The 20,773-nt window shown below is 44.2% G+C and overlaps 1 protein-coding gene across 2 annotated transcripts in view; it reads right to left on the bottom strand.

The window, feature by feature from the left end:
- Positions 1-2,699: 2,699 nt before the first annotated feature.
- Ipo8 (importin 8) overlaps positions 2,700-20,773 on the bottom strand; it is a 72,569-nt gene continuing 54,495 nt past the window's right edge. The window contains exons 17-25 of one of the 2 annotated variants that reach the window (XM_075982228.1): positions 20,090-20,156; positions 18,418-18,543; positions 17,436-17,533; positions 14,274-14,369; positions 12,180-12,400; positions 10,274-10,479; positions 8,279-8,476; positions 5,592-5,708; positions 2,700-4,766 (exon numbers count right to left, since the gene is read on the bottom strand). In XM_075982228.1, the coding sequence (XP_075838343.1) occupies positions 4,744-4,766; positions 5,592-5,708; positions 8,279-8,476; positions 10,274-10,479; positions 12,180-12,400; positions 14,274-14,369; positions 17,436-17,533; positions 18,418-18,543; positions 20,090-20,156 (1,152 nt within the window). In that variant the 3' untranslated portion in view covers positions 2,700-4,743. The remainder of the gene's footprint in view (positions 4,767-5,591; positions 5,709-8,278; positions 8,477-10,273; positions 10,480-12,179; positions 12,401-14,273; positions 14,370-17,435; positions 17,534-18,417; positions 18,544-20,089; positions 20,157-20,773) is intronic. The other variant, XM_075982229.1, reaches the window with a different exon arrangement.

Here is a 20,773-nt window from a genome sequence, read left to right as displayed (position 1 = left end):
CAGCTGGACTGTTACCAAAAAAAGCATGGGATAAAACTGGACTCTCTGAACATGACGAACAATGAGGGCTGATGAGAAGCCAAGGACAATGGCACGCGGTTTTGATCCAACGCAATGTACTGGCTTGGTGGGAGCCTAGCCAGTTTGGATGTTCACCTTTCTAGATATGGACGGAGGGGGGAGGACCTAGGACTTACCACAGGGCAGGGAACCCTGACTGCTCTTTGGACTGGAGAGGGAGGGGGAGAAAAGTGGGGGGAAAGGGAGAGGGGTGGGAGGAGGGGGAGAAGAATGGGAGGAGGGGGAGGGAAATGGGAGGCTGGGAGGAGGTGGAAATTTGTTTTTTTTTCTTTCTTTTCTTTATTCTCCTTTTATCAATAAAAAAAATGAAAAAAAAACTAAAGTGGGGATCAATTGAAGATAGTCAGTGTTAGCCGCTGGCTTCCACATGCGTATGCACATGTGTACATGTATGTACATACAACATAGTCTTCCAATGTGAACATGGAGCACCTTTCTACGTGTGTCTTCAGTTTCTTTCATCCGTGATTTATCTTCATTACAGCTTGCTTGCCTTCTCAGTAAAATTTATACGTTTTGGGGTTATATTTATTTTTATAACTCTTATTCTCTTGATTTTCAACTAGTTTATTATTTATGTATGGATAGGCTAATTTGATAGGTAAATCTTATATTCTGCAACTTAATTGAACTTCTTTTCAGTCCTAACAAGTTTTTAGTTGTGTCTTTTTAGTTTTTTCTTCATAAGATCATTCTAAGTTCCCAACATAGCTCATCAGGTAAGGTGATTGCTGCCTGAAAAACTGAATTTAATCCTAGAAACTTTATGGCAGGACACACACACACATATACACATTAAATATAACAAAAAAATATTCTGGGGAGGTTCTGGGAGGAATTGGAGGGGGAGAAAAGGCATAATCAGAATATACTACACTAAAAAATTGTCAAAAAATATCCTATAAAACTTAAAAATTAATAAATAAACATTTAAAAATCATGCTGTTTGCAAAGAGGGATAGAGTCCTCTTTCTGTGAACCTAGTACCTTCCTGGACCACACGGTAGAGCTGACCCTCTTGATAGCGGTGACAGGAGCTGGCCCTGAGTATTCTCTGAGCACAGATCTGGTCCTGTTCTTCATTTGACGTGTGGTGGTGTGGGTGGGGAAGGACTGCCTCCCCCACCCCTCAACACCTGTGGCAGGTGGAGAACTGCCCCTTCCCCTCACCGCCCGCAGCATTCTGGGAAATGGCCCCTGCACCTCGCCTGGGCCACAGTAGAGCTGGCTCTGGACTTGTAGGTGTGGGAGAGCCGACCCTAAGGGCGTGAAAACAGCAGAACCGGTCCTCGTTCATGACTACAAGGGGTGAACTAGCTGGGGCAAGGCCGGAGAGCGCATCCTGGCGGTAAAGACATGGCGAGAGTTAGCGGGCTGGCTAATCCTGCAACTATCCATGCCCAGAACCAGGGCTATGAGCTGGCCCATCCCAGCATCCACCCATCTATGATCTGCTGGAGCGAGTGAAGGGGCCTGACCCACAGACCCAAAGCTGCAGGATCTCCATGACACAGGGCAACAACAGGAGACCCAAAGAGGAATCTGGTGGTGAGGGCCCAGCATTGACCGAGAAACCAGAGGCCTCCAACCAGACCAATAACTCTTTGCAATGAACATTTGCAAGATCTATGGATAAAAGGGTTTACTGTGTGACTGTGTTGCACTACAGCTTCCGTGATGAGATTTTTTTTTTAATTTTTCTTCAAGTTTTATTTTATTGGAGTGGAGGGTTGGTTTGCAAGGGCAGAGGGCGGTACAAAGAGGTGGGAAATGAATGGGATTGAGATGCAAGATGTGACAAAAAGTCACAAAAAATAAATAAAAAGAAAGCTAATAATAATAAAGAAGAGTCCTCTTTCTGATCTGGGTGCCATTTCTTTCTCTTGCCTAATTTCTCAGAACTATAACAACAAAGCTAGAACCTTGTCTTATTCTAGTTCTCAGAAGGCAGGCTTTCAACTTTCCCCCATTAATATGGTGTTATCTGAATATATTATATGAAGATATGTTATCTGAATATACATTATAGTGTTATATATGAAGTTGTGTTGAGGCGAATTCTTGCTATACCTGATTTTTAAAGTTTTTATTATTGGAGGATGCTAAATTTTATCAAATACTTTCACAATACTGTTTGAAATGACGATGGTTTGGTCCTGCAGGTATGCTTATGTGTCAAACCATTCTCAGATCCCTTAAGATGAATTCTGTGTGACCACAGAGTATGATCCTTTTCTGGTGTGCTATTCAATTCAATTTTTAATATTTTAAATTCTTATACATTTATTTTTGAGCTAGTCATACATCACCCAGGCTGGCCTCTGACTCACCATGTAGGTGAGGATGGCCTTGAATGTACGATCCTCACGTCTACTATCCTGGGCTGCAGATATGTGTCACCATGACTGGCTCTAAAGTACCCGTGATCCTCCTGTCTCGTCCTCTTTAGCATCTGCCTAGCAGGATGCACTCCCGTGGCCTGCTCACACTGTTCACGAGGAGACCAGAGATCCTGATGTTACTCCCGCTCTCCCCTCTTGTTCCAGGTTCCTGAAAGTCAGGAAAACGTGCCAACAAGTTATCAACTCCACGCTCCAGAAAACAGTCACACAGCAGAGTTCAGTTGGTGGGAATTAGCCCACACTTTATTTTACAGTACATTCATGTAAGTTCCTGCATTTCCAAAGTAACCAGATCACATTCCGGTTAGCACTTCTGGTAATAAAATCATACAATGACTCTGGCTTCAAAAACAAGGTGTGGTGGTGTGCAGGAGTCTCCGTTCCCTTTATAGCTGCAGATGACAATCCACCACAAAGCAACATCTCTCAAACCCATGCCCCCGAGATCCAGTGTGAAGGCATATTACCTACATTACAGTTAAACCGTATGAGACGTGGGGGAATCAAACAATTTCCAAGATCTAAAATTCCCCCACAATGCAATCTTTCCCTTCTACTTGCTGGGGGTCATGCAGCTTTGGTGCCCTGAAAAATGAGGGGTGGGAAAATGCAGGGCCATTTCACTCTGAAACGTATGGCTTTTCAAGATACTTCTTAAAAAAAAAAATTAAATAACCTAAATTTTAAAACAAAATATACGAGCAAGGGTTGGCAAATTCAGGAAGCATCCAGGAAATTCTGCCAGCTGCAGATGGAAATTTACACTGTAGGCATTTCACAGAAACAAAATTTGTATCACATCCAGAAATACATCAAGTCCTGATGACATATTTTCATTTTGCTAAATAAAAGCACTGTGGGGTTCATATTTGGCTTTTGAACAGTTCAGGAAAAAGTCATCTACAATACTGACATCATTCACCTATAAACCCAGCTGACCAAAAGACCAACCCTTGGAGAATTTTTAAAAACCAACTGAGCCATAATAGAGAACAAGTTAAATCAGGCTGGAGAAATTTCAGACTCTGAGAAAGCAGGTAGTGAGATCTGCTGGGTCACCTGAAGTGGGCCATAACTCCAATCCCTGGGAAGCTGAGGCCAGACTAGGCTGCGTAGAGTTCCAGTCCAGCCAGAACTGTGAAGCAAGACCCTGACTTAAAAAGAAGATAAAAATCAGCTGGGCCTGTCAACAGCAGTCAAGAGGGATGCAACTTTGGGGCCAGCCTGAGTTGCATACAGAGCAAGACTCTTTCTAAAAAGAAAGAGGGGGGGGGGGAGGAGAAAAGAAAAAAAGAAGAAAAAAATTATAAAATGCTTTGGGCCCTGTCCAACGTGGCTGGAATGGTAAGTAGCGACCAAGTCCTCCCCCAGAAATTGCCTTCTTAAAACTTTAATGTGCCTTCGTATTTGGATGCCCCCAACCAGTACAATATAGTTAAACATGTGATTCGTAAGAACTTCAGTCTTGCTGCTAAGCCCAGTGACTGACAGGCCCCTGCTGCTGGTGCCCAGAAGTGGGAAAAGCCTGAACTTAGCAGGTTACCAACATAATCAACACATTTGTGATCCTGAAACATCACCCCATTCAAGAGGGAAAATGTGACGGAAAAGGGAATACAGCAGTTCTCTGTGAAGCCACGGCCTAAGCTCCGACCGCTGAAGAAGGCCACTCGGCACAGGGTGGTCAGAGGAGCAAGGGTGTTTCTGAAACCAGAGTTAGACTCGCACTAACTGCCTGGCAGCCGCTGCAGGGGACAATGAAGAGTGAGGTGACATACAACCAAGGTTTACAGGACATCTAGAAATGCTTTGTGATTTAAAAAAATTGCAACGCACTCCAAAAAAATTTGTTTCTGATAATTCATGTACAACAGAAGGCACTGTTATCCGCATAAATCCACTGATTCTGCAAGGCAAAAACCTGAGACGCATGCGCCGATACCTAACTCTAACCCCTCAGTGTTTGGCCTTCAGACCAGGTGCTTTGTCCTTTCCACTCAATGACTCTGCTTTTCTTTAATTTCATACATTACAGTAGCCATTGAAAAATACATATTCCAGGTTAAGAAGGATCAAGGGAAGGGCGAGCGAGTCCGTGGCTGCCTGATGCCGACGACACGGCCCCTTGTTTCCCTCTTGGCCCTCACGCATTCCGTGAAAGCAGCAGCAGCGGTGATGCTGGTCGGTGAACGGTGGGCACGCCTTTCAGTTGTTGCTGGGCGCGACCCCAAAGTTAAACGCAGAGAAGATGATCTTGTCCTCAGATGTGAAGCCTCCCTGCTACTGAAAAGAGGGAAGGGAAGACATAAAAGGGTGCTAAGGCAAGAGGGCAAGAGCACTGATTAACTTTAAAGACTTTAGACTCACAAAGATAGGATAGATGATAGTGTATTTTTCTAATTTGCCAAATATAAATGGACTAAACACTGTAACTGTAATTCTTGCTTGATAACTGTTTTGTATATATAATTTTACTATGTTAAAGTTAAAATCTTCCATTTTATTTAGACAGAAAAAGGAAGGTGATGTGGGATTCCCCTCTGTGTGCTGTGAATACCATTAGTTAATAAAGAAGCTGCTTTGGGCCTATTGCAGCGCAGAACAGGGCAAAGTGGGAATTCCAAGCAGATAGAGGAAGAGAGAGTAGGTGGAGTCAGGAGATGCCCTGCAGCAGCTGGAGGAGAGGGATGTTGGAACCTTGCCGGTAGGCCACAATCTCATGATGATACGCAGATTGATAGAAATGAGTCAACTCAAGATGTAAGAGCTAGCTAGAAATATGCACAAGCTAATAGGCTAAGCAGTGATATAATTAACATAGTTTCTGAGAGATTATTTGGGTTTGGACTGCCAGGAAACAAACAAGCAGCCTCCACATACAAATCAGCCCAGGAGAAGGAACATATACCAGTAACTCTAGCACACACATACAGATCAAAATAGGAGGATTACTAGTTCAGGGAGGTCTAGGCTGCACAGAAGAGCCTGTCATGAAATCAAAGCAAGAACAGCCATGGAATTCTTCATTATCATGAAGGGCTGCTCTTCAGCTAATCAAGCGAGGCGGATGGTGGCCCCCTGACACACAGTGTGGAAAGGACGGCTGACCTCCCATTGCCCTCCGATGCTCCGCCAATGTGTACACCTCCTGCAGCTTTCTCTTCTGATCCTCACTCAGTGGCGCCACCAGCAGCTGATACCAGGCAGCATCCCGATTCTGCACAGCTACAGCATTTCGGGGGGGTTTGGAGGAGAAAAGGTAAGAAAGCCAGTGACCATTATTATCTCGGGAAAAGTAGGTGGTATGATCAAATCTTAATAAAATTCTTCCAGACAATAAGAGGCAGGGTGATGAAACCGATCCCCAGAGACAATCGTTTCAGACTCCACTTACCAACTAAAGTCCCCTTTACAAATCTGTGGTTTCCCCTAATTTTGTCTACCTTCTTCTGAAGTTTTCCCTAATTATATATATATATATATATATATATATATATATATATATATATATATATATATATATTCCCTAAGATTCTGATTCTGGGAAACACCTAGATTCACTGTTACCATTCTCCTTGGACTCTTCCTAAGACCTTCCACAGTAGCTGTTTCTACACTGAGGACCCAAATCTACAGCCTTGTGCAAAATCTTTCCCTTCTCTTCCTGGACATTTTCAGCTAAACCCTTCAAATTTAACACAACTGAAACAAAGTTTAACATTTTCTTTCTAAATGCTCTCAACTTCCCATTTCAATCACAAGAGCTCTATTGGTCTCTCAGGAAACCACTGCGAAGCCTTTCCACCACACATCAAACCCTCTGCCTGTCTCTTAAAGTCCTCCACCTATACACTCTTCTCATCGATTACTGTTCTACTCCTGATCTAACAATCTCACATTGTCTGGGATGCCGGAGACCTTGCACTTCAAACCTAATTACTCCCAGAAGTAAAATACCATAATAGGTCAGCAGCTTAGAGCCACTTTGCACTGGGCAGAAAGAGCCCACGTTCATGGCAGTCGCCTGCAATCCTATGTCACCCTTCCCAGAACTCCTCAGAGGCTCCTTGGTGGTCTAGTCGAGTTTGTCAACAGACGGCTGCGCAACCCACGAGAGGAGCATCTCGACTGTCGAGCATGGTCAGGATGCCCATCCCGGAGCACACTTTCCTATTTCTAGCTCCACAGCTGGCTTTGAGAGCAATCCTGCACTGTGTCAGAACCAAACAATGGTGGTGTATTGTGTTGGCATTGCCTGCTTGGCAAAAATAGGATGCACACATGAGAATTTTAAACATCCAATAGTAGAAATGAAAGAGGTCCAGTTGAAGGGCAGAAGGAGGGAGAAGACGAGCAAGGAAGTCAAGACAGTGAGGGGCTGGTCCACCCACTGAGGCAGTGTGCCTGTTCTAATGGGAGCTCACCAAATCCAGCTGGACCGGGACTAAAGGAGCATGGGATCAAACCCGACTCTCTGATTGTGGCTGACAATGGGGGCTGACTGAGAAGCCATTGATAAAGGCACTGGGACTTGTTTTTACGGCATGTTCTGGCTTTTTGGGACCCTAGTCTATATGGATGCACAGCTTCCTAGGCCTGGATGTAGGGGGGGGTCCTTGGACTTCCCACAGGGAAGGGTTCCCTGACTTCTCTCAAGCAGGGAGGGGAAGGGAGGAGGGGGAGTGGGGGAGAGGGAGGGGATTGGGAGGAGGGGAAGAAGTGTAAATTTTTGAATAGAGAAATAAAAAAATAAATTAAAAAAAGAAATTATAGAACTTAAAGATAAATATAAAGGTACAGATATACAAATAAAGAAATTTTGTCTTAAAAAAAAAGATAATATAATCACAGAACTACTATTTAACCATAAAGCAAATAACAGACATTAACTAAAAATTGTTTTCAGTATAATGGTTAGATTAATAATTTGCAAAGGATTTCATTCGCTTATTCTTTATTTTTGTAGGAAGCAACTGCAGCTCTGGATTGAATGCATGTTGTTGCCATGAGCTAAGTCAAGGACCCCAGTGCCTCGGCCCCATGGGAGTGGCAGTTTTCCCCAGATGAGGCTCAGAGAACAGCAAAGCTTTCCTGGGGCCCATGTGCCAACACTGACAACGTGTGAGACAGTGTCTACCACAGCTCCTCCCAACTCCTACCACCCAGTGTTTATAGCCATACACAGTAACCCCTGGTTTTTTGAGACAGGGTTTCTCTGTGTAGCTTTGGAGCCTGCCTCTGCCTCCTGAGTGCTGGGATTAAAGGCATGCACCTCAACCAATAAAATCTCAGCTGTGAAAGAGAAAAAGGGCCATTCTTGTCTGAGACCAAGCACAACATGTAGACACTTGTGCCTACAATGACGTCTGTGAAGATGGCTGCAGGCTCAGCCTGATGCTGCTGCGGCAGCAATGGGAGTTTAGGGTGGCTTTCGGGTTACCATTCTAACCTTTATCATCTGAAATGTGTTTGGATATTTCTAAAGCAAAAGAAAAAATCTTAAAGAGTCTATACCAATATGGGGGCAGACCCCAAAACACCTTCTAACAGGAAGAAATTAAAGATGTTTTAAAAAAAAGTCTTCAAAGCCGGTCGGTGGTGGCGCACGCCTTTAATCCCAGCACTCGGGAGGCAGAGGCAGGCGGATCTCTGTGAGTTCGAGGCCAGCCTGGTCTACAAGAGCTAGTTCCAGGACTGGAACCAAAAAGCTATGGAGAAACCCTGTCTCGAAAAATCCAAAAAAAAAAAAAAGTCTTCAGGTTTGAGGAACGGAGGTGGGGGTGGCGAAGACATACTCAGTAGAGCGTGTGTAAAAAACTGGTACTCGTCCACACTGTTGTCGAGGTCCAGCGGGGTGCTGAAGCCCTCCAGGGCCGTCTCCTCCAGCACGTCTTCATCCCAGTCGTCGTCATCCTCCTCCTCGCCTCTGCCGGCATGCGACTGCATGGCTGGAGCCGTGACGTTCGTTTCCTCCTCCTCGCTGGAGATCTCCTCTGGGGACCCAATCATGTAAAGAGTGAAAACAAGGACAATGAAGTAATCCGGAAATGTGAAACCAGCACAAGATCTATCTAAACTATCAACTTCTCCTCACGAGAGCAGACTGACTGCGTCTCCCTCTTAAACTCGGCAGCTCAGACCCTGCTGAACTGCAGACTGCCCTGCTCTTCTCATGGGAAGAAACGCAGAAAGGTTCCCATTCACAATGACTTCAACTCTCAGGTCTGGGGTATCCCCAAGACCATACTAGCTATGAACCAATAAATAGGTAAGAAAGTAAGAAATTATAAAGAAGCAAAGATTCTTTACTGCTTACTCCAATGATTCTTCAAGGTCAAAGTGCTTCTAGAAAACAGTTATCACTCTAATGTCTACCCCAGATACAAAAGTACATCTTTCAGGAATCAGTTCCCTCCCTGACATGTGGGTTGTGGAGCCTGAACTCAGATCATAAGGCTCGGCAGCAAGCATTTTACCCACTGAAATATCTTGCCAGCCCTGTGATCCTTGATTGACTGAACTTCCTGTATTCATCCATTTTACGCTAAATTTGTTTAGTCTTTAAACCTCTCGAAATTTTAATTTTTAAGATAAATTACCCAAGAACCATTAAAAAAAATCTCTATAAAACTCTTATCCTGAGAGAGTACACCTAATCTAGGGAGTCAATCAGTTAATGGTAGCTACTTTCACTGAGCTCGTCAGTATATACAAAAAAGTAAGTCTTCAGTTGCTAACTCATGGTCAAGACCATCTGATTCTCATATATATGCTTTTCAAGGCAAAACAACACCTACGAGGCTTCACTTAGAAGTCACAGAGTTTTAAGTATCAAGGGGCACAGATCTAAACGTACTCCACACGATAAAATCTGTAAGTCATGCAAGGCCCAGTTTAAATATGTCACAGGCCAAAGAATGTTAATCTGTTTAATGATCACAAACAGGCTGAAATAAAGGAAGCACATTCCAATCAAAATCCAAGTCAGAAATGACAGTGCACACACACAGTCCTAGCACACAGGAGATGGAGGCAGGAGAATCGTGAGTTTAAAGCTAGTCTGAGCTACAAAGCAAGACCTGTCTCAAAAAACAAGAAAGCAGAGGCCAGTGAGATTTTCAGTGAGTGAAGTACTTGCCTCCAAGCCTCAAGATCTGAGTTCAATCCCCAAGACCCAGTAAGCTGTTTTCTGACTTCCACACACATGCACACAAGTATAATTATAATTTTTTAACATTTTTAAAGCAGAATCTGGGGCTGAGCTCAGTGGTCCTCATGCAGAGGACCAAAGTTGGTTCTCAGAACCCACATGGTGGTTCACAGTGATCTAAATTCAGTTCTTGGAGATCCAATGCCTCCTTCTGGCCTGGTTCTCAGTGATCTAAATTCAGTTCTTGGAGATCCAATGCCTCCTTCTGGCCTGGTTCTCAGTGATCTAAATTCAGTTCTTGGAGATCCAATGCCTCCTTCTGGTCTCGTTCACAATGATCTAAATTCAGTTCTAGGAGATCCAACGCCTCCTTCTGGCCTGGTTCACAGTGATCTAAATTCAGTTCTAGGAGATCCAATGCCTCCTTCTGGCCTGGTTCACAGTGATCTAAATTCAGTTCTAGGAGATCCAACACCTCCTCTGGCCTCCACAGACGCCAGGCATACATAGTGTACATGACCATGCCTGCTGGCAAACACTCACACACGTAAAATAATTTAATTTTTATAGTAACAAATTAATGATAAATTATTTTTACAAAGCAAAATCAACTACAGTACAAATCGTAAGTAGGCTTTACCATCTTCCTCCATGTCGGCTTTCTGTGCTTTTGCGGGATCTCCACGGCTGACCTGCTGTCGTGTTGCACAGACCTGCTTCAGGCCGAGGAACAGGAAGAGGATGGAGGGCAGGATCTGTGCAGCCACGGCGTCCACAGCAGGAGGTCGGTTCTGCAGCTCCAAGAGGATGCTCAGTCCTATTATACACATCTTCCGGTCGTGGTGTCTGCGAGCGTTGAAAACCATGCAGATGCGGTCACAGAGGGCAAACTCTAGAGCCATGGTTCTCAACCTTCCATAGTGCCGTGACCCTTTAATACGGCTCCTCGTGTTGTGGAAACCCCCAAACATAAACTAATCTTACTGTTATTTCATAACTGTACTTTTCCTACTGTTATGAATCATTATGTATTATTTTGGAGATAGAGGTCAGTCAAAGAGGTTGTGAACCACTGCTCTAGAAAAACTAAAAGAAGTAAAATCCTTATCAACCAAATTCTACAAACAAACCAACCAGCTCTTACCACAAAAAAGTCTGTCAGGGAGGTCAGGTGTGGTGGATCATACCTATAACCACAACACTGGGGAGGCTGAGGCAGGGGTACTGCAAACTCCAGATAAATCTCAACTACAGAGCAATTCCAAGGCCAGCCTAAGCTCTATAAAAAGACTTGATTTCAGGAACAGGGGAAGGGCTTACAGGAGTCATCTTGCTGTAACCACTTATGATAATGAAAGAGCTGTATCTGAGGTTGTCAGAGCTGAAATGTCTACTCAGCAACGTAAGGTTGCATGCAACGGGAGAAATGAAGGGCTCTCCAGACCGTGCTCTCTTGGCAGATGCTCCATCCACACCAACCCCAGGTGCCAAACAGTGTTTCAAAAAGTCAGCATGCTAGGTGGCTACACACACATCTTCCCACAGATAAGAAAATTATAATTCCAAAGGCAAAAATGATTAGTTATTTTATGTTAGACATATTTCTATGAAATTATTTCCTTTGTTTAAAGACATCAAAAATTAAGACAAAAGTGGGGGGGGGGGCTGCGACTCAGTGTTAAGAGCAATTGCTGTTCTTCTAGAGGACTTGAGATTGATGCCCAGGACCCACAACACCAGCTCCAGAGGAACCAACACTTCTTCCGGCCTCTGAGGGTACCCACCCTGCACAGTATACACATGGTAAGCATCCACAGAGACACACACACACATGACTCATACACACGGTAAGCATCCACAGAGACGCACACACACATGACTCATACACGCGGTAAGCATCCACAGAGACACACACACACATGACTCATACACACGGTAAGCATCCACAGAGATGCACACACACATGACTCATACACACGGTAAGCATCCACAGAGATGCACACACACATGACTCATACACACGGTAAGCATCCACAGAGATACACACACACATGACTCATACACACGGTAAGCATCCACAGAGATGCATACATATACATGAATAAAACTGAATCTTACGAGCCCAGTACTCAGAAGGTAGAGGCAGGAGGATCAAGCATTCAAGGCCAGCCTGGGCACATGAAATCTTGTCTTGAAAACAAAATTAAAAACAACTATTCTATATTATATACTATATAATGTATCTTTCCATCAGGTTATACTTCAAAACACATTTCTAATTTTCTGGATTAAAGTGATGGCTCAGCAGGTCACTCCTAAAAGCTGTGCTCAGACATCCTCTACACACGGCAGGACACGTTGTGCCCACACACATATACTGGCACAGATACAGAGTATCTTTTTAAATATTCCTAATTTTCAAAAATTTAAATAATAATGCACTAAAAATAGTCCCCAAGATATAAAGATATCCCTCAACACAACACTGTATTAAAAACTAAACTTCCCAAAACATCAAGGCCATGGAAAACCAACAGGGCACATACCCAAGGAAGTAATCCGTGTCGCTCATCCACTGGTTTATGAACTGCGAGGTGACGGGCCCCGGGTTGTGCGGCAGCTGGACTTGCTCCAGAGTGTGGAACAACAGCTCGGGGCTGTAGTAGAGGGCAGCAATCGCCACCTGGAGACACATCGTGCGCAGCTCACTGGTCTTGACCCCACGGGTCAGTCTCTCCAGGACAAGCTGAACAAACAGCGGGACACACTGGAGGGTGGGACAGAGGCAAGAGTCACCCACACGCTGCAGCCAGCAGGAAATAGCTTGTGAGCTCCACCTTCAAAACAGCTCCTTCACTCAGCCACTTCCATGTTCAAGGTAAATAACAAAGGCAGGGTTGATGCCAATTTGGAAATAAATGAATCAGACTACGACAATACTGTGGGTCCCCTGACTGCAATGCTAACTCAAGCATGTATTTCTCATCTAGATACTCACTGATACTGGACTGGACGGTGTCACACATGTCTGATATCATCTACATTAGAACCACAAGTCATGGTGAAGTAATTATTTAAAAATCAGTAAAATCACAAGGAAAGCCAGCCATGGTGGTGCATGCTAGCACTCAGGAGGCAGAGGCAGGGGGATCTATGAGTTGAGGCCAGCCTGGTCTACAGAGCAAGTTTTAGAAAAATCCTGTCTCAAGAACCTCCCTGCTTAAAAAACAAACAAAAAAAAACCCAACTTTCTGACACGTTTCAAAACTAAAGTTAACAAATTTACTATCATATGTAAAGCCACCAAGAGTTAAAGAAACCTTTAGGTTTTAAAATTAATATAACAATTATCCCTTCCATTAAATTAAAAGAAGACTGACGACTTAGGAAGATATATTCATAGAAATACATTATCCAATAAGAAATGAATAAATAAATGAATGAAAGACCAGCAGCAACAGCACTGGCATCCCAGACGAGACACACCAGCCCTTCCTCTAGTCGACAGGAAACCCAGAGGAGGGCAGTCCAGGCTCTGGCTGAGGGTGCTATGCAGTGTCCACACCAACATTCCATCACCTACAGTCCTCAGCTCGTTGGCACAGAGTCATGAGCTTCCCTCTGCAGCCCAGGACTAGTGCACGCTCACTGTATTACAATGCAGACTCTCGCTGACTATACAAGGTTGGTCCAGCTCCTTCCTACTTGCCACACCCCTCCAAACTGAAGCTGTCACCTTTTCCCACCCGATATAACTCTCCTAAGTTGGTGATGAGATAAAGTCCACCCGACAGAAGTTTTCACAACCCATCTTTCTATCTCAAGACAAGTCACTGTGAGCATTATCCAAACAGCCCTTCCATGATAATCAATAGGCCCTAGGGTTTAGTCACTGTGAGCATTATCCAAACAGCCCTTCCATGATAATCAATAGGCCCTAGGGTTTAGTCACTGTGAGCATTATCCAAACAGCCTTTCCATGATAATCAATAGGCCCTAGGGTTTAGAAAGCAAAACCATTCCATAGTTAACTTGGAAACAATATAAACCAAGCTTCCTAGACACACTCCAGTCGCACAGCAATGGAATCTGTCGACTTTTGTGTGGCTCATTTTCCCTAGATTTGGCCCTAGAAAACTTGTTTAATGAGCATCTATGACCACCTGCTGCTGCCCATGGCCTCCTTACCCAGGGCAGGTTCCGCAGGCAAACCGAGGTGTTTGCCCTTCCCCGGCTCCCACCTAATGCCTTCCACAGGAGCTCCTGCTGCAGATCCCGCTCTTCCCTTCCCACTGCTCTCCCCAAGCCTCCTCGCTCATCTACAGAAGACCCGCTCATTGGTAGCACACTCAGCACCCAGACCCTGGCCTTTGCTCTTGTCATTTCTCTGCGCGAGGGCTCTGTTTAACTGCTCGGAGCAGGAGCTAGCCCACATGATCCCTACTCTCTCTATTGCATACGCTCCTGTTTGTTTATTGTAATGTTATTGTTACCATTGCCATGAATGTTTCTGAGTCTTTTTTTTCTATCAAATAGGATTTGCATCAGCAAGCACACACTATGGCTGCCTTTTTACCTTTCCATCAAAAGATAAGCAGAGTATCAGTCAGGCATGGACATTTTTACATAAGAAGTATCACCTGGTCAATTCCCCTCCCCTTGCACTGGAGGATGATGACCTCCAGGAGTTTGGCAGCATGGCACTCGGCGTCCTCTCCCGAGTCTCCACACAGGACCTAGAGTGACAAGAGCGTCAGAGGAAGCAAGCCCTGTGAATTCAGTCACAGAAACAAGCTTTTGTTGTTTTTTGAGACAGGATCTCTATGCAGCCCTGGCTGGCCTAGAACTCACTGTGTGGACTGCCTGCATCAGACTCAGAGAACTCCACCTGTCTCTCTGCCTTTCAAGTGCTGGGATTAAAGGCCTGTGCCATCAACCCTGCAGGGATCACAGTTTTTAGAAAAGAAATTGGCTAGGCGGGTATGGTAGTGCACACCTTTAATCCCAGCATTGGAAGGCTGAGGCAGGCAGTTCTCTCTGAGCCCAAAGCCTGTCTGATCTTTGTTTGCAAAAAGGTAATTTACAAACAGGCTGTGGAGCCACACACCTGAGTTCAAACTTGGCTCCAACACAGAAGCTCTGAAACCTGGTTACTAAGCAGCAGCCCAGTGATAAAAGTGGGGTTCTCGAATGTCTTAGGGCTAAATAGGGTCGAAAAGCCCAGAGTTGTTGCTAAGGAAGAGATATTTTCTCATAGGTGTAGCCACGGGCAAGACGCCAGTGCTCGTGTACACAACCCTAAGAAAACTGACTGGGTCGGAGAAAGGGGAGCAGGCATGAACGTTCATAGGACACCAGTCTGGGAGAGAAGGAGTCACGGGGAGTTGGAGCCAGACAAGCTGGGGCAATAATGAGTAATTATGACTGACATACAAGTGCATGTATGAAAATAATGTTATAATGAAACATTGCTATGTATAATGAATTCATGTTATCAAAAACATTTTTAAAAGAGTCTGACATGGTGTCACATGCCTTTAATCCCAGCATTCATAAGGCAGAGGCAGGTGGATTTCTGTGAGTTCCAAACCAGCCTGGTAAACAAAATGAGTTCCAGGCCAGTCAGAGCTACACAGTAAAACCCTGTCTCAAACAAATACTGGGGAGGGGAGGGGAGGGATGGCCTACAGAGATGTCTCGGCAGTTAAGAATGTCCTGGCAGAGGACCAGAATTTGGTTCCCAGCACCCACACTGGGAGACGCATAACCACCTGTAACACCAGCTCCAGGGGACCTGATGCTTTCTTCTGGCCTCCTTGAGCAATGCACTCACACACACACACACATACTCACACACACACACACTTAAAAATATTTTTAAAGCACACAGGAAATGCCTGATGCATTGCAAGAATTCTTTAAATATGAGCTAGTATTAGAACGAAAAATGAGCTACATGTCACCTACTTGACAAGAACCTGCTGTGAACACTGCCTGGCCTTTGTCTGCTGCAGGAGCAGCTGAACTGCAATGGGACACACAACTGCTCTGCTGCAATTCTCTGTCCCCCTTTCCTCACCTCACAACTGAGGGCTAAAACCTGAAGACCGACAGGTGGGAATGGTTCAGTCAAGGGGCTATCACAGAGCTACGGAAGGTTTAAAATCTCAGGATAGATAAGATCAAGGGGCTATCACAGAGCTACGGAAGGTTTAAAATCTCAGGATAGATAAGATCAAGGGGCTATCACAGAGCTACAGAAGGTTTAAAATCTCAGGATAGATAAGATCAAGGGGCTATCACAGAGCTACAGAAGGTTTAAAATCTCAGGATAGATAAGATCAAGGGGCTATCACAGAGCTACGGAAGGTTTAAAATCTCAGGATAGATAAGATCAAGGGGCTATCACAGAGCTACAGAAGGTTTAAAATCTCAGGATAGATAAGATCAAGGGGCTATCACAGAGCTACGGAAGGTTTTACATCTCAGGATAGATAAGATCAAGGGGCTATCATGAGCTACGGAAGGTTTTACATCTCAGGATAGATAAGACATCTGCACAACTTTGTAAGCTCTTTATAATCTAGCTGGGACCTAAAGCAGACACACTAGTCACCAGCTGAGCACTCTCACCTCCCTGCTAATGAGAACATGGGCTGCATTACAGTTATTTTCCCTCTAATTCTACGGCCAAATTTCTTGGTTTCTGACTAGTTGAACTTTCCACAATCTGCCTGCCAGCTTGATGTAACACAAGTTTACACACACACACACACACACACACACACACAACTTACCTGAAGGAGGTAAACATGACTTAGTCATCAAAAACTTCTTAGGATATAACCAAATGAGGATTAAGTTAACATAGTGGACAATTATGTCTGTGTATAAGCATCAATGAATTATCACAAAGTATGCTTTTGAAACTTTTATCATTGTTTTATGCTGCTTATGTTCAAATTAACTACATGTAGGTACACAGGTGGCTTCCAATATACAATTAATTAAAGGTAAAGACTGGCACCATTCTGTCATAGGCTGGCAAACTGTGGCGTCAGTTTTCTCATCACTTTAATTATCCACAAGTTTATGATCTTAAATTTTCTTTTTAGATTTATCTAATTTTATCTATGTAAGTGTATGGCTTTCATGTAAGTATGTGCATCATGTACATGTCTGGTGCCCAGAGGCCAGAAAAATCCACAGGGACTGGAGTCACAGATGCTGTGAGCCACCATGTGGGCGCTGAGTACCGAACCTGAGTCCTCTGCAAGAGCAACAGGCTCTCAACCACTGAGCCATCTCTCCAGCACCCACAAGTTTATATTTTTGAAAGAAAAAGAATGGAAAGAAAAGTAGAGTGCTGGCCCTCCACAGCCACAGGAGGCTGAATCTCTATCCACTAAATCTGTAGATTCTTTTGCTGGCCCTGGTTCTCTGGCCCACGTGGGGTAACAAATGTTTACATCACACTCTATTGTCCTGGGTGTTATTACACAAGTGGGTTGAGTGCACAGCGAGATGCGTGGTGGCTATGGGCAGATACCGTACTTGTCAGTTATGAGGCTGGAGGACCACAGGGTCTCCATGGATACAGAGAGATGGCTGTATTTACTTAAAATTTTCAAAGTACATAAACACGGAAGTGACACTCGTGAGTAAAATGTGTAACACATATTGTGAAACTAAAATTACAACAATCACAAACTTAATTTTTAAAATGAAATTGACAAGTCTATTCCGGTAAATTAAACACCAGACGTTGCGAAGACTCACGTGACAGCTGAGGCTGCACCTACCTTCCTGCACATGGAGAACAGGACTTCCAAGTGCTTTGGATTGGACAGCAGCGTGTTGGTGTCTACTGTCACGTAATTATGCAGGAGCGGCATCATGTCTGGAGAAAGACCAGAAGCCCAGAGACGTGTGCAACAGGAGCAGAATGAATGTTCCCACTGGAGCACTGCTGCAGCAGTCAGACACCGTGTCTCCTTAGCATTGCTGCAGCACCCAGACACCGTGTCTCCTTAGCATTGCTGCAGCACCCAAACACCGTGTCTCCTTAGCATTGCTGCAGCACCCAGACACCGTGTCTCCTTAGCATTGCTGCAGCACCCAAACACCGTGTCTCCTTAGCATTGCTGCAGCACCCAGACACCGTGTCTCCTTAGCATTGCTGCAGCACCCAGACACCGTGTCTCCTTAGTACTGCTGCAGCAGTCAGACACCGTGTCTCCTCAGCATTGCTGCAGCACTCAGGTTCCCACTAAAGCATTGCTGCAGCACTCAGGTTCCCACTAAAGCATTGCTGCAGCACCCAGACACCGTGTCTCCTTAGCATTGCTGCAGCACCCAGACACCGTGTCTCCTTAGCATTGATGCAGCAGTCAGACACCGTGTCTCCTTAGCATTGCTGCAGCACCCAGACACTGTGTCTCCCTCAGCAGCACAACCCAACACACTGCCAAGGTTCTCAGTGGTTGCCTTTAGTTCACCCTTGCCAACCCCGCTCCCACAAGAATGAAAACTAGAGAAGGGCTCAGCTGTTCACTGCCGGATGGCTGGGCTGAGAGCAGTGCTTAGAACATAGCTAAGTGCATAGAACATGAACACATGCTCTGGCTGCAAACGAACGTAAGAAACGAGACATACAAACCCACCTCCTCTGCCTGTCTAAGGCTGGAACACTGCTATAAGCACCCCACGTCTGATTAGTACTAATCACCAATTGCTAAGGGAAGCATGTCTAGAAAGAAGAACTGTAGTGTGATCGTTACGTACCTGTAAAGTACTCGAAGGAATCCTGCTGGAAAACTTCATATAAAATGCCCAGGAGCTGCCACATCTGCGGGGAGATGGCATGGCAGGTTAAACTGTATGCCAGGGAGAGGATTTCCTCATAGAATTCTAGAAGGGAAAAACCTCTCGTTAGAATGGGAGGAAACAGAGAGATGAAAGGGACCACACAGAGGACTGAAAACATTGCTAAGCATAAACGAGGCTGCCTCCAACTCCAAAATCAGTCCTCTACTCAACAATGCGAAGCGACAATCTCTCATAGTACTGAAAAAACAACAACTTGGACTTTCTATTTTATAGTGGCCTGTAGTCCCAGCACTCTGGAGGCAGAGGCAGAGGCAGGCAAATCTCTAAGCTCAAGGCCAGCCTGGTTTACATAGCAAGTTCCAGTTCAAGCCAAGATAACATAGTGAAATCCTATGGAGAAGAAAAAGAAGTCAAATTTCAGCCTGGCATAGTAGCACACATCTTTAATCCCAGCACTCAGGAGGCAGAGGCAGATGGATGTCTGGAGGCCAGCCTGGGCTACAAAGAAGAGTTCCAGGACAGCCAGTGAGACCCTGTCTCAAAAAAACAAAAACAGAAAACCAGTAACAAGAAAATCAAATTTCTATTTTATAGCATGAAATAGAATTTCTATCTGTAAATTCATATTGCAAGTATATAGGATAACTGTATTAGCATACCTCTATCATGTAGATTTAAAATGTATAAGCTATTAGTAATTTTTTGGAGACCTTAATGATGCAGAGATAATATACATTACTATCTCGTTTATAGTTTTACTAATAACTATGAAAGAGCATTTTCTTCAAGTTATAGAACTTGCAGTTTGAGCACTATTCTTTACTGACCTCAGAACACTTTATACCCACTATAAGAGGCCCAAAGAAATGCTATGTTTTCACACGCACTATCATGATCTCGGTCAAAAGAAAACTGTATCTAAATATTTCATCAGAAAATGCACGGCTCTTACTTCCAGGCAGAGATATCTAACTTCTAAACTTTGCTTTTTCTAGTACGTACCTTGGAAGCTCACAGTTTTTCTGTTAATGTATACTCCTGGTGAAACACTTGTCTAATCTTGAGCACTTTTCAAATCCCAGATAAACTTCATCCCAGTCTCCTCCTTCCCCCTTCCCTGTCTCTCTCTCGTGCTCCTTCCCCCACTTCTTTCTTTCTCCCTCTGCCCCTCCACACTAGGTCTCAAGTAGCCCAGGCTGTGTAGCCAACTTCTAATCTTCCTTCCTCTCTCTCCTCAGAAGTACTGAGAACTCAGGCAAGTCCCACCACACCGGGGTCTGTTGGTGCAGGGAACAAACCCCGGGCTTCCTGCCTGCCAGGCAAGCCCTCCACCAGCTGAACTGCATCCCCAGCACCAGCCCAGTTCTGCTGAAAATGTAGACACTACATTCACCATCCTTTAAATTTCCTAGAAACAAAAATTCTTCTCTGGACACATTAGGAGTTCCCCACTGAATGAGAACATACCTAGCTAATATCAGAAAGCTGAGCCTCAAGTTTAAAGAACGCAACTTCCACTCTCTCAAAACTGTCTGCCTAAGTTTAAAGAGCTAAAATAATGTACTTTTGAGTTCATCAAATTGAAAAAAAAATTTCAGTTTACCTTTTCTCTGACCTCTGAACTTACCAATGACATGCTTCTGTAAAACAAGATCGATGATTCTCAGGCAGATGTTCTCCAACTGTTGTGTGATCTAAAGACAAATTTTAAAGAATCTAAAATTTACTATAGTCATTCTAAGGTTATTGTGTAAATTAATATTAATAAAATATCTACAGATATTTGAGAGAAGTTACAATCTTCATGTAAAAATTAAATATGTAAAAATACAAGAGAATTCTGAAAGCAGACCAATGATAGGAATGAAAGTTAAATCCATGGAAAATTAGAATTAGATACTTCCCTACCTCATATTCTAAAGCAAATGATTCCTAATGGATCAAAGATTTCTATGTAAAAACTTAATATAAAATATACCAGAAAAAGTAAAAGAATTCTTGTATAACCATAAGGAAATAAAGTCACAGCCAAAGTAAGAAACCACCTGACCGCAACACTGTCAAGTATTCCCGCACAGGGGCAGGAGCAGATCAAGACAAAGGCACACAGACTGAAACAGTCCAGTGGTATGGCAAACAACATTAAATTCCCCTTATACATGAACTCTAACAACTTGACAGAAAAGTAGCTAAGCCTATAAAGCAATAATAAAGAAGAGCCTCAAGCTCATGAAGAGACGACTATAACACTACACGGCTGTGTCAGAAGTGAGGGGCAGGAGGACAGGCGCTCTGATCTCAGGATTGCACA

Source organism: Microtus pennsylvanicus, chromosome 8, assembly GCF_037038515.1.
Source record: "Microtus pennsylvanicus isolate mMicPen1 chromosome 8, mMicPen1.hap1, whole genome shotgun sequence".
NCBI lineage: Eukaryota > Metazoa > Chordata > Mammalia > Rodentia > Cricetidae > Microtus > Microtus pennsylvanicus.
This window is presented reverse-complemented; position numbering and strand designations above follow the sequence as displayed.